General features: G+C 51.2%; 6 protein-coding genes across 6 annotated transcripts; 3 read left to right on the forward strand and 3 right to left on the reverse strand.

The window, feature by feature from the left end:
* Positions 1-138: 138 nt before the first annotated feature.
* On the forward strand, positions 139-1,812 carry BJX68DRAFT_7510 (Zn(II)2Cys6 transcription factor). Its single transcript, XM_071049703.1, has 2 exons — positions 139-315; positions 373-1,812. The coding sequence occupies exons 1-2, from the start codon at positions 259-261 to the stop codon at positions 1,726-1,728; spliced, it is 1,413 nt and encodes a 470-aa protein (XP_070905630.1). The 5' UTR covers positions 139-258; the 3' UTR covers positions 1,729-1,812.
* BJX68DRAFT_7499 (hydroxyacid-oxoacid transhydrogenase) lies at positions 1,813-3,666 on the reverse strand. The gene is made up of 3 exons (XM_071049701.1): positions 3,071-3,666; positions 2,955-3,013; positions 1,813-2,903 (listed from the first exon to the last, which is right to left on the reverse strand). Exons 1-3 carry the CDS (start codon positions 3,490-3,492, stop codon positions 1,897-1,899), a joined length of 1,488 nt encoding a protein of 495 aa, XP_070905631.1. The 5' UTR covers positions 3,493-3,666; the 3' UTR covers positions 1,813-1,896.
* A 539-nt stretch (positions 3,667-4,205) lies between these two features.
* On the forward strand, positions 4,206-5,992 carry BJX68DRAFT_222801 (Cdk5/Pho85 family cyclin-dependent kinase). The gene is made up of 3 exons (XM_071038043.1): positions 4,206-4,359; positions 4,419-4,442; positions 4,502-5,992. Exons 1-3 carry the CDS (start codon positions 4,318-4,320, stop codon positions 5,339-5,341), a joined length of 906 nt encoding a protein of 301 aa, XP_070905632.1. The 5' UTR covers positions 4,206-4,317; the 3' UTR covers positions 5,342-5,992.
* BJX68DRAFT_222802 (uncharacterized protein) lies at positions 5,993-7,685 on the reverse strand (the record flags this gene model as incomplete). The annotated part of the gene is made up of 4 exons (XM_071038044.1): positions 6,977-7,685; positions 6,628-6,914; positions 6,347-6,563; positions 5,993-6,295 (listed from the first exon to the last, which is right to left on the reverse strand). The coding sequence occupies exons 1-4, from the start codon at positions 7,139-7,141 to the stop codon at positions 5,996-5,998; spliced, it is 969 nt and encodes a 322-aa protein (XP_070905633.1). The 5' UTR covers positions 7,142-7,685.
* A 536-nt stretch (positions 7,686-8,221) lies between these two features.
* Positions 8,222-9,872, reverse strand: BJX68DRAFT_7588 (putative MFS sugar transporter). The gene is made up of 2 exons (XM_071049715.1): positions 9,686-9,872; positions 8,222-9,633 (listed from the first exon to the last, which is right to left on the reverse strand). Exons 1-2 carry the CDS (start codon positions 9,777-9,779, stop codon positions 8,324-8,326), a joined length of 1,404 nt encoding a protein of 467 aa, XP_070905634.1. The 5' UTR covers positions 9,780-9,872; the 3' UTR covers positions 8,222-8,323.
* A 1,047-nt stretch (positions 9,873-10,919) lies between these two features.
* On the forward strand, positions 10,920-12,909 carry BJX68DRAFT_7574 (arylsulfotransferase family protein). The gene is made up of 2 exons (XM_071049714.1): positions 10,920-12,010; positions 12,066-12,909. Exons 1-2 carry the CDS (start codon positions 11,204-11,206, stop codon positions 12,750-12,752), a joined length of 1,494 nt encoding a protein of 497 aa, XP_070905635.1. The 5' UTR covers positions 10,920-11,203; the 3' UTR covers positions 12,753-12,909.
* Positions 12,910-12,963: the final 54 nt, after the last annotated feature.

Genomic DNA, 12,963 nt, shown 5'->3' on the forward strand with positions numbered 1-12,963 from the left:
GAAAGGCTCAATATCATTTTCCAATTCGCTGAATTAGTGCTGTCACTCGGGCTGGACCTACTGAACGCTTTTGCTGGACGCTCGCCCTGGAGAGAGTAAAAACCCCTCCAACGCTCATGTCAATCGCCAGCTCGAGATCAATTTCCTTTCCCAGTTCATCTCCTATATCTATTCCTCGGGCTTTTCTGCGCCGGTCCCCGTGCGATTCGAGCCTCAGCAAAGAACCCGCCTTCAAGGGTATGTCCAGTTGGCTGGACAATGGTTGGCGTTCCTCATAGCACTGGTTGCTCCCGCTGCCGTGAGCGACGCATCAGGGTGCGTCCAGTCTGACCTCCCGTGGTGCCACTGTCCTCTAATCCTGACTTTCCCCAGTGTGATAAAGTCAAGCCAGAGTGCTCACAATGCCGAAGATACGGTCAACCATGCCCAGGATACCGGCGCACTTTCCGCTTTCAGGATGAAGGCCCAGGCCTTGAACGCCGACATCTATCGTCCGCTAGCCGCGCCTGCAGACAGTCAGCCACAAGCTCCGAATCCCCTGTCGCAGATGCTGCGCAGACACTTCGCAATAATGTGCTTGCCATGATGCGCAAACATGCTTCTATGGGCGAAGACTACGTCAACACTGGCTCTCCGGCGCGCATGCTACTCGAGAAGCAGCACATTGAATGCTTTATCGATTTGATTCGCACTGCCTTTCCAACCATGTATTACCACAATCGATTTCGTACGCCCAGCGGACTTGACTTTCCGTCCTTTGTGATCGACCATATCGGGTCTTACGAGTTTCTAGATGCCGCCGTTGCGTGTCTTAGCTCCGTTTATCTCGCTTACCTGTCGCAAGACTCCGATCTTCTGAAAACCAGCCGACAGATGTACGCGCAGACGCTTGATGAGGTTGCGCAAGCACTACAGACTTCCAACACAGTGTCGGACGAGGCTCTGTCAGACGCCATGCTGTGCACGATGATGATGCTTAGCGTCTACGAAATGTACGCGCAGACAAGCAGCGACGCATGGGTCGTACACGCGGACGGTGTCAGACGGCTGATGTACAGCCGCGGAGCCGAAGCCCATGTTCAGGGGTTGTTACGCTCCTTCTACATCTCCTACCGCGGCTTCTTGATCGCCACCGCTGTATATAAAGGGAAACCGTGTTTTCTAGACGAGGAAGACTGGTTACAGCTCTCGCTTCAGATTGGGGTTGAAGACTCCCTCATGCCCTCTGAGTGGTCCTCGTCCACACATTCAATCGAGCTGGTGTTTGTAGAGATAGTCAAGTGTCCCCGCTATCTTAGCGAGGCACTCGAACTAGCCTACCTCTACCCTTCTCCCTCAGTGACAGCTGCAATTCCGGAACTGGTGAACCGCATCCAAGCCACCAGCAACAGTTTGAGCGAAGCGGTCTCGATCCTCCAAGCCAGCATGGAGCATGATCAACGCTTGCACCGTGGTCCCCCGCAGGAAGATATGATGGAGAGCGGCCCTTCTCGGATTATCCAGGGGGCAGAGCATACCCTTGCCATCCTAGCAGATCTGCTAGACAGGCTAGCAAGGGCGGCGGCGCAACCCCAAGGCAGCACTGCGCTTTCTTTCAGAGTGGTATCAGAACTGGACCGCGGTCCTCCAGTCGCATCGAGTGACCGGATCGATTTGATCGCCGTTACTTGGCTGGATCGCATAGCTTCTGGCTTGGGGATGATTGGCACTGCAATTGTTCAGGACTAAGGTCTTGTTTCACCAGCATTGTTATAGCGTTGCTATGTTTGGTATTCTTGTGAGAGCGTTGGCATGTTCTTGGTTTTGGGGTTTTGAATTGTTTTTGTCTGGATCAAGTGTATATAGAAGTTTCACCTCACTCATGCTCAGTTCATCTCGTGATAAGCTACAATGTGTTCAGTATTCCAAAGACTGCTCTAATAGACTTCTGAGCTCATCCTTCTCAGCTTCCAACTCGCTGTTGAGGTTAGGCGCGAGCATCAGAACTCGCCTTTGGGGAAGTGTCCCTTCAACCAGAGACTCAATGTCTCCTGACTTGAAGCCCAGGTTCTTCAGACCTAGAGGCTGGTCACCGAGATCATAAAGGAACTTGGACAACGCTTCGCCTAGTACCTCACCGGCACTCTCCCGCTTGACAGTTGAAATATCCACGCCAAAGGCCTCTGCAGCGGCCAAGTGGCGATCTGGGTTAGAGGCCGCTGTGAATCGAAAAACTGCGGGGGCAGTCACCGCGACGGAGACACCATGTGGGATGATGGGGTGTTCAACGTCATAGCCGGCGTGCTTGTAGCCTGGGTTCTGGCTGGAGATCGGGTATGACATGCCGTGGCAGAGGTGGACACCTGCGTTTCCGAAGCCAACACCGGCCAAGGTAGCGGCGAGGAGCATTTGCGACTGCGCCTCGAAGTCTTCGGGATCCTTGACTGCGCGAGGCAGGTATTTGACTGTGCTGCGGAGGGCTTGGAGGGAGAAGATATCGGAGATGGGGTTTGCGCCTTGGTATGCGGGGCGGTTGATGGGGTTTGTGGGGCGCGGAGTGCGCTCGTTGTAGGGGATTGCGGTCCAGGATTCGAGCGAGTGGCAGAGGACGTCAAGACCCGAGGAAGCGTGCACGGCCGAGGGCATGGTCCGTGTGTTGAGTGGATCGCAGATGCCTAGTGTGGGCTTGAGGTTGCGGTGGGCAATGCCAGTTTTGGCGCCCTTGGAGACGAGGTCGAAGATGGCGGTGCCAGTTGTTTCTGAGCCTGTGCCTGCTGTTGTGGGGACGGCGACGAGGGGGAGCAAGGGCCTTGTGACTGGGAGGCCCTTGCCGAGGGGGGCGTTTACGAAGTCAAGAAAATCAGCTTCGGGGAATACGGTGTAGAGATTCATGAGCTTTGCGGTGTCAATTACCGAACCGCCACCTGGGAAGATTAGCAAAGTACAGGGTACAAACGGCATGAACTGATACATACCGACGGCGAGGAAGGCATCTGGGTTATAAGGTTTGGCAAATGCGATCGCTTCTTTGACTCTGCCCGTATGTTAGAAACAAGGTTCTAAAGGTTGCGGGGTAACGTGGCGCTCCTACGATGAATCTTTCGGTTCTATCCTGACTTTATCAAAGACAGTAAACTCAATGCCTTCGCGAGTCAACCCTTCAACGGCCTGCTTCATCGCGTCCAACTTGGCGACATTTGTATCCGTAACAACACAGACACGCTTCGCCTTCATGTTCGCAAAGTCCATACCGACTTCCTTGGTAGCACCGGGACCAAATCGGATACTGGACGCGGCCATCTCGAAGGCATACTCTTTCTCGCGGGAAGGATCCGGAGGGGTGGCCATATGCCGTCGGACATGATCGGCTAGAGTGGGAGTCCGAGGATGGTGGTGGTGATGGTTGGGATTCGAGTGGCAGGGACATGAAGGAGGATGTGTGTATTGAACGGTGCGCAGCAGGCTACGGGCTCTGCTGGCTGCCGAAGCGGGGACGCGGATTGCTGGAACCATTGTGCGCGGGGGCGGAAGATGTAGGATTCAGGGGAGAGGAAGGAGGGGAAATTGTCTGGGGAAGGATGACTTATAAGAAGAGTGTTCCGAGGAAGAGAAGGGGTTACTCCGAATTGGAGAAGCCGTGGGGGGAATGAGGTTGAGCAAAGAGCAGTCGTGGAACCAGCCATTTCCATCATCGGATCCGATCCGACGCCCAAAAAATGCGGAAAATGCGGGGGAGTCTCCCAGCAACTCGGGGAGATGGCCGAGTTCCTGCACCGAGGCTGCTGTCCGCGACTCCGTGGCAGTCGAAGAATCTTGCCAAGCTTCGTTCAAACTACGTTGTAATCTTAGTCGCTTCTACAGATAATAGTGATTAGCCTTAGGATACAATTCCCGAAAATAACCTACAAGATCGATTAAGGAGCGTCTCGTCTGGCGAATCTCTGCATGGATCGGTGGTTGGGTATCGACGGAATGCCGAGGTACAATCTTCCTTAGATGGAGCACGATAAATCATCTTCTCAACTTATTCGAACATCTGGAAATTCCCAAGAGAACTAAATTACTGAAGATTGAAGTCACAGGCGCGAGAGAACGTTGCTAAAGCAAGCATTCTGAGTGGAAGCTTCTCCTGCAGGCGCGGGCGCCTAAAAAGACCCGCTTGCCTCAGGCACTTCGGCTCACTTCAGCGGCTGAGGCTCAGCCTCACTTCCTCCCCCTCTCTCTCCTGTTGTCCCTATCCGAGACATTTTGAGCGCTTTTTGTATCTGCTCATTTCAATCCTTTGGTATACTGTTTCTTTCCTCTTGATAGTGCATTTATTCGTCCTAAACCATCAAAATGGCCCGAACGCATCCCAGCTCCTTCCAACAATTGGAAAAGGTACGCAACCGCAACCGGAGCAATAAGCAAACCAGTGCTGGAGCTAACATGGATTTCAGCTTGGAGAAGGAACCTATGCCACAGTATATCTCGTCCCACTCATCCTCCGAGCTCCGATATCTAACTCATCCACCCTTCCCAGGTCTACAAGGGCCGCAATTGTCAGACAGGGGAGATGGTGGCGTTGAAGGAGATCCATCTCGACTCTGAAGAAGGGACGCCCTCGACTGCGATTCGTGAAATATCTTTGATGAAGGAGTTACACCATGACAACATCCTATCGCTCTACGATGTCATTCACACTGAGAACAAATTGATGTTGGTCTTCGAGTACATGGATCAGGATCTAAAGAAGTATCAGGAAACTCATGGCAACCACGGCCAGCTAGAGCCAAACGTCGTCAAGTCCTTTTCCTTTCAACTTCTGCGGGGAATCGCATTCTGCCATGATAATCGGATCCTCCATCGCGACCTCAAACCCCAGAATCTGCTTATCAACTCTAAAGGCCAGCTTAAACTCGCGGACTTTGGCCTTGCCCGCGCGTTCGGCATTCCAGTTAACACCTTCTCCAATGAGGTGGTGACACTTTGGTATCGCGCCCCGGACGTGCTTCTCGGCAGCCGTACTTACAACACCAGCATCGATATCTGGTCAGTTGGATGTATAATCGCGGAAATGTTCACTGGCCGCGCGCTCTTCCCCGGTACTACGAATGAGGATCAACTTCAGAGGATCTTCCGTGTCATGGGAACACCAACCGAACGCATTTGGCCCGGAGTCTCACAATTTCCGGAATACAAAAGCAATTTCCCAATCTATGTCACTCAGGATCTCCGCCATGTTGTACCTCGGATTGATCCATTAGGGCTTGACCTATTGAGCCGTATGTTGCGTCTCCAACCGGACCTACGTATCAGCGCCACAGAAGCACTACGACATCCTTGGTTCGATGATCTTCCGGGGGCTAGGACTGTGTCATAGTGAATCGTGTCGTGACCACGTTTAACTGCACAATTTGACAGTCGAATTTGAAATTTACGTGGTGCTATACTCTTGCTTCTCACATGATATGAGAGATGTTTCACCGAAGCGTGTTTAATCGCGTCTCATCTGTGTCCAAGATAAAAAGCAGGCATCGATGAATGCGCCCGTGGTGGGAAAGTCATTTTGCGGCCTGAGAGAGCAGATTGCTTCTGAAATACCACAAGGAAGTAAAGGGGAAGCGCCCAATGGACGAGCTATGGGAGTCTACCGAAGCACCCCCGAGTTACAGGGTGAACAGACCTTCACAAGAACCACTATGAGGGCGAGAATCCTTGTCAGTATTTGACTCGGAGGACTGCCGTCGAGTCTTTTCTTTTGGCAAATCGACGCATCTTCTTACAAATTGATCGGTGTGCTACGATGACTCGATCCATCCTTCAACAGGGAGCCTCAGTCATGGGGTTGACATGCTAATCAACCTTGATACCAAGCTTTCGTGACATACTAAATTATCACTTGCATTATTCTGGGCATTGTTCTGCGTATACCCTCCCAGTTCTATATAGAAGCCATGTTTTGGTTCATGTTGGATTATGAATATATTATATAGGCATATATCATCACAGGTCATATACATCTCAACTCAAGGTGTCAAACAGGCGAACGCCCCATGTGATCTCTCGTATATACACGCGGAATGTCCCCAGATCCTGGATGCTTAAGTATAATGCCCTGCTGTTCATGGCTAGAGTGCACTTCAAGGTCAATGTCTTCGACCTCATCAACCGCACGCGCACGATCACCGAGCCGATGCGAGCCCGGCCCTCCATGGAGCAGTATGTCTCCCCGTCTAACCTGCTTCCGGAACCAATACGCTCTGAGTCGATCGAGAGCTGTCTTGAAGTCATCGAGAATAACCGTATCGCATAAACATTTGAATATGAATGACAGCTGTGTCTGTCAGCTAAGTTTCTTGGTCGTTTAGGGGGGTTATGCCCGTACCTTCCAGAACGGCTGGACTCCCGAAGGTAGCGAGGCACTATTAAAGGCGCCGAGAACACTACATTCGTCGACGATGACAAAGGCGAGGGACAGACACATTGAGGCGAGCATGATTCCGAACCGGGGACTCACATAGACGAGCTCGTTGATGCCGAAGTTGTACTCGCGCTTGATCGTGTAGAAAAGGGAGCAGGTGGTCAGCACCCACCATGGGTCACTGTACATAGTACTTAGGGTTACTGTTTTATAAGGAAAGCCACGAGCGAAGGATAGAAACGTACCGAAACAACGGCTCCAGAGGTCGAGTAGTCAAGAAGATCTTATTGATATTGTTAAAGTATGTAAAGTTGGCGTAGATTTCGACAACCCAGTACGGCTGCGCCAAACAGACCGTGATGATGTATATGCGAGATACCCTCTTCGAGAAGAAGGGCCGGTTCTTCATCCACGCGATGACGTTGTGAAGACTCCAAGAGACATTCAGCCCAATAGCGCTGACAGAGAGGTGCCAGCCGTAGATGGGTTCTTTGGAGAAGATCCATGTGCCGTGGGCCACGGCCAGGAGGAGCTACAGAACGGTTTTTCACGTCAGCCCACGTCGAATAGAAGAGATTTACAGAGGTTATATACCTCTGCGAGAATCAACTTATGGAGAAGAATGTGCTTTTTCATATTGGCGACCGTGACCGCAGCCATCACCAGGAGACTGCCAACCATTAACCCTTGACCCCAGGCTTCGAGGACCAGGCTGTCGGGGTCGGTGGGGCGAGTGATTCGATCATCGGATGCAGGCATTCTCGAACACGTGGGTTTGGTACGACCATGGATGATGGTCTACCACGAGCGGGAAAAGAAGGTTGATGTGGGATGACTGGGATGGGGAAAGCTGGGGAAGGGATTGCCGGGGCGGGCTGTCGTCGGGATATATAGGTTGTTAAAAGCTTGATATCCCTCCACTTGAAGTGGAGACTTGCAAACGAGATCGTAAGAGCATAGGAGTCTAGAAACTCTCTTTCTTTTGGGGACATCGGGCGACATCCATCATTCAGGAACTAGGGCCGCGGGGAAGTACCCTAAAAACCTGTGTACCACATGCTTATTCGCTTCTGCCCTCCATGTCAGCCTTAGCGTGAACTCTCGAATGGGGCTTTTCATTCTGGTCCAGCTGTCAGAGCTCCTATGTGGAACTGGGGGATTTCTGGGGTGTGTGGGGGGAATATCTCTGGGGGCCAGTGCACGAGTTGACGCAGGGCCAGCGTTCTGGCACGTAAACGAAGGCGACCATAGAACCACAGCTTTTCAACGATGAACTTGACCCAAGCAGGGAAGTAATTCTGTGGGCTCCACGCAGGGGTAGGAAAATTGAGCGAATATTCTGACGAGGTATAACGCTCCACGCATGTAGCGCCGGGGCAAGCAGCCAATCTCGTGCGGGGGAAATTTCCGATCCACAAGCACTAGTCGCTACAGACTAGGATAGTAGTAGCGAGGTACCACCTTGCCATTACCAATGGAAAACCCGTTCAGCTTTCAATCCTGTGCTTTTCAGAGCGTCAGGAGATTCTGGTAGGTCAACACCAAATCAATATGATGCTTGGGTGATTGTGATTTGGTCATTGGGAGAGAGAAATAACCCTGATAGTAGAGAGGTTTGGATTGAGTTTCCGACGATATTGCATCTAATAAGACTAGCTGGGAGCTGGTGAAAAGCCACCAAACTATAGTAGAAGTAGAAGGAATGGCCTTGCAGCAAGTTTTCTCGAATTTCCTCATTATTCTTCCTGTCTGCTGCTAGCCAACCCCAGCAGCATATGGTTGACCAGAGGGCATGGCATGGCAAAACTCACTTTATCGCGTTCTCCTCTGTTTGCACGTTGGGTTTCGCACCCTGTTGGTTCTCTGCCCCAAAGACACCTTGCATTTCCTCCAATGAGACCTTCAGTGTCTGTTTCACACAGTTAGCAAGTGCTTATTTCCTCAAGGTTGTATGTGCCAGGTTAAGAAACCTACCTCCTTCAGGAATACAAACGAGTACACCACGATTGCATAATTGAAAATAGCAAACATCAGGAACATCCTCCATCCGATATTCTCAATCGCATGTGGCGTGATCTGTGACATCATGAAGTTGAACAGCCACTGTGATGCTGCCCCAACTGTCACGCCCACCTCGCGCAATCGACTGGAAAATATTTCGCCGACGTACAACCATGGCAAAGCACCCCACGACATGTTGAAGCTAAACGCCTCAGCATACACCATAATTATCATGACAATTCCTGCCGGCGTCGCTCCCGAATTGTCTCCATCAGACTTTGTAGGATGAGTTGCTAGGACACAGGCGATGATTAGCATGAAGGAGCCCATTGCAAAGGCTCCGGCCATGAAGGGCACCCTTCTTCCAATTCTGTCGATGACAAACAACTGGAATATGCTGACACCCACGACCTTTACCACGCCAAAGAAGCCTGTCGCTAATTTGGCAGAGCTACCGGCGCCGACAGCGGAGAAGATCTGAGTAGCGTAGTACGCGAGGGACGTATTTCCACTGAGCTGCGCTGACAGCTGAATTGTGACAGCAATAAACAGCCGATATCGGTTTGCCGGTAGGAGCAACTCGCGCCAGGTGAAGCTGTCCTTAACACGAGCTTCCTCCTCGATACCCGCCAGGATCTCATCGAATTCCTGTTGCAATTCCGGAGTTTCTTCTCCGCCTCGGACCCATTTCAACGACTCCCACGCTTGGTCTCTCTTACCCTTAATCGCAAGCCATCGCGCGCTCTCCTTGACAGTGGACATTCCCAACAGCAATAGAGTGGATGGCAGGAGCTGCAAGCCCAAGGCAATCTGCCATTGTTTGGATTCCGACGGCTGGGTCTCAGCAACGGCAAAAGTGACCCAGTACGCTATCATCACACCCAACGCAAAGAACAATTGGAAGCATGCCCCGAGTCGACCGCGCATCTCCTTCGGAGCCATCTCAGCAGAGTACATCGGTATAAGCACGGTAGCAGCACCAATACCGACGCCAGCGATGACTCTACCGGCATAGAATGTGGCAAGGGTGTGGGCATTGATGACTTGTAGGATCGTTCCAACGGTGAATACCAAGGCACTAATAATCAAGCCAGACCGACGACCGAAACGAGACGCAATTGGAGTGGTGAGGAAGCAGCCGAAGAAAGCACCGGCCTGGAGAATAGAGACGGCATTGGAGTTCACCGTGGTTTTCGACGACTGAGAGTATCGAAAGTCTCTCTGAAATGATTCAAGGGTGAGGACTCCGCCTGCGGATGATATTAGTGGCAGAGTTCTGTCTCGAGCGATATCCGAACATACTGATTATGCCTGTGTCAAAGGCAAAGGCAAATGATCCCATACAACTGGCCGACGCCAGGTAAATGGCCCGGAAGAGTCCAAGCTTTCGACCCATCGCTACCACTCTTTGTGGCTATCGCTTGCAAGACGGAAAGACGAAGTTTGTTGAGGTTCGGAGCTGAGGGTAGATGGTAGGTTATATACGTGTGATCACGACATAAAGGGCGAGTAAGTGATCATCTAGCACGAGGCGGTACCAGAGCTAGTAGTCCCCCAGATGACGGCTTGTCCGTCGTCTGGTTATGACCGGTGTCCCTGGGGATACCGGATTGCGGCTCCGTCTACACCAAATTCGGCGAGAGCTTCCCCGCAGTATGTCAATGTGTGCAGATGCCCTCCCCTTGCTGCCACAAAGTTGCAGCAGGTTCATGTCATCCATATACAAGACGGACTCGGTTTTGAGTCGTCCTACTCTTCCGTCCTGTTCACATCGCCTTGTCAGAGTAATAGAGTACACACGGTTCTCCGAGGGCACGTAATGTGGAGTCATTATTTTGCAATTCAGACTTCAGGATCAGATCCTTTGATAGTGGCGGTTTGTCCGGGCAATGAGTAACTCAGAGTTATGAGTACCATCTCGAGGCTCGTCGCTTAGATGCTTTTCAAGAGCTGCTGCAGTCGACGTCAGTGTCCTAAATAGTAATGTAAGCGGTCGGCAAACTATCCCAAAACAGATTAGCATATACATTTGGTTGCCTAGCGTGGATCAGATATCGAGCAAGAACACTCACGTGAGACACAAAGTAGCTGTGCATTTCAGGAATACTAATGAATTTTTAGTGTTCGCCGACATACCGTGGATGGTCACATCCTGAGCTCTGAGTCTCCTGTCCCGATGTCGCAGGAGCTTGGTTGTGGATAGTGGGCCTGTCTCGCTCCCGGCGGTTCCTGAACCCCGGAAATGATGATCGCAACGAGATTCGGGTCGACTGAGTCGCTGACTGGTCTCAAACCATGTGGGATATGGTGTCATGGACTTAAGGTCGGTATATGAACTTCGCGAAGACCTTCGTCGAAGAGCCTAGGAATTGAAGCAAATGAATATCCTCATCGATCGACATCGTCCCATTGTCGTAGCGAAGGCCAGCCAGCGGTGCTCCATGAATTGCGCGTCCGATTGACGATGGGCCTGGCGATCGTCTCCAGCCAGGGCGGTATGAGCGATTCTGCCCGCGGCATCTTCAGTTTCACCCTCATCCTGACAGAACGATCTTCATTCATTCTTGATCCGAGATCGCTAGACTGCTTCGCCCTCTGGGTTATTATTCTTTTCTGGTTTCCCTTTGCTCTTTGCGGACGCGAATTATGCTGTTGATCGGTGTACCGTCCTAACTTCCACTTTACCTTCGTTCTTTGTTCCTGTATCTACTCCAGTTAAATATACCCCGGTCTTTCACTATTTCTCCCACTCCTTTTCTTACTTGATATACAACGTATATACGCTTTGATGATTGAATAGATAACCTCGGACATTACGAGATGGCCCGCCGCTTTCTCTCTGTCTGCAGCACCCTGCTGCTATCCGCCCAAACCCTCGCTGACGACACATGGCCATTTATGACCCTACAAACCGCGCCGTTTCTCCCACCTCAAGTCTCAGTAACGAAGAGCGGACCCACGGATCCCGGATATATTTTTGTTGGTCCGCGAGGGAATCAAGAACAGGGTATCGCCGCGCTTATATATGACGAAGAAGCCAACTTGGTTTATCAGGGACCGCAAGAAGTGACGGCAAATTTCAAGGTACAGAAGCTCTTCAACGAAGATGTAATAACCTTCTGGGCTGGAGATATGACGACCCTGGGCTTCGGGTATGGCGCCGTGCATATACTGGACAATACCTACCGCGAAATATATACGGTCAAACTCCAGCAGGACTTTGTTTCCCCGGATAATCAGCCAAGGGACTCGTTCATCGATCTTCATGAGAGTCGCGTGACAAATCGCAACACTCTTCTAGTGACGGCGTATAACGTGACCCAGCGCGATTTGACGCCAATTGGCGGGCGTCCGGATGACTTTATGCTTGATGCGATGTTCTTCGAGATCGACATCGCAACCAACGAGATTGTATACTCTTGGAGCGCTCTCGATCACCTTGATAAAATCCCTCTTGAGGAATCAAAACAACACTGGGCCGAGGATGTTGGCGCTCAAGAGAAACCTTATGATGCCTACCATATTAACTCGGTGGAGCTTATGGATGACGGATACATAATATCCCTCCGGCATTATTGGTCTGGTTATTTCGTTCACAACAATGGTTCCGTTCTCTGGCAACTGAGTGTAAGTTTGGTTGTATCATTATCACGTGGTTAGGGTTATGCTAATGCGATGATAGGGCGAGAAAGGTGCAGGTGATTTTGCGATCGATGACCTTGCGGAGTTCTCCTGGCAGCATGATATCCGCATATATAACGAGACCGATGAAAGCTTCGTGATGAACTTATTCAACAACGCGAATACTCCCACAGACGAGGTGGCGGCAACGACAGGGCTAAGCTTTGAAGTTGATAAGATCAACCAGAGTGTTAAAACGCTGCGAGTTCTCAACGACACCGACGATGTAATTCATAGTGTTAGCCAAGGGAGCTATCAACTCCTTAGCGAAGAGACGTCGCATGTCGTCTTGGGCTACGGCTCTATCGCTCGCGTCAAAGAATTCGACGCTAACAACAACGAGGTCCTCACAGTAAAATTCGGCGACGACAACGCCGTCGCGTCATACCGTGGCTACAAGTGCCAATGGAAGGCTACCCCCTTCTGGAAGCCCGCCCTTGTTGTGCAACGTACGGGCCCAGACTCTATCCGGATCTACATGAGCTGGAACGGAGCTACGGAGTACGACAACTGGGCCGTCTACTCCTCACAGTATTCCGACGGGTCTGACCATAAATTTGAAGCTCTTGTGCAGCGGAACGGCTTCGAAGCTACCATTGAGCTACACGGGCTACCTGGCGGGTTCCTACAAGTAGTCGCTCGAAAGGGTGATATACCTTTAGGGACATCAGATGTTGCGCCACTTTAAATCGGAAGGAAAAGTCGCCGGTTGCGCCTTTCCCAAGTTATTACCATGTGGTACGGGCAACAGGTACCTCTGGAGGGATCCGTCCGAACCGCCGGCCTGTGAGCTGTACATTATAGACTTCTTTCTTGTCTAACGTGAAGGATCCTGGAGATAGATACGTTGATTAGATATGAAAATAGATTGCGCTTGTTGACATCACTTAGTTCTCAGA

This window comes from Aspergillus pseudodeflectus, assembly GCF_044049435.1.
Source record: "Aspergillus pseudodeflectus strain CBS 756.74 chromosome Unknown BJX68scaffold_1, whole genome shotgun sequence".
Lineage (NCBI taxonomy): Eukaryota > Fungi > Ascomycota > Eurotiomycetes > Eurotiales > Aspergillaceae > Aspergillus > Aspergillus pseudodeflectus.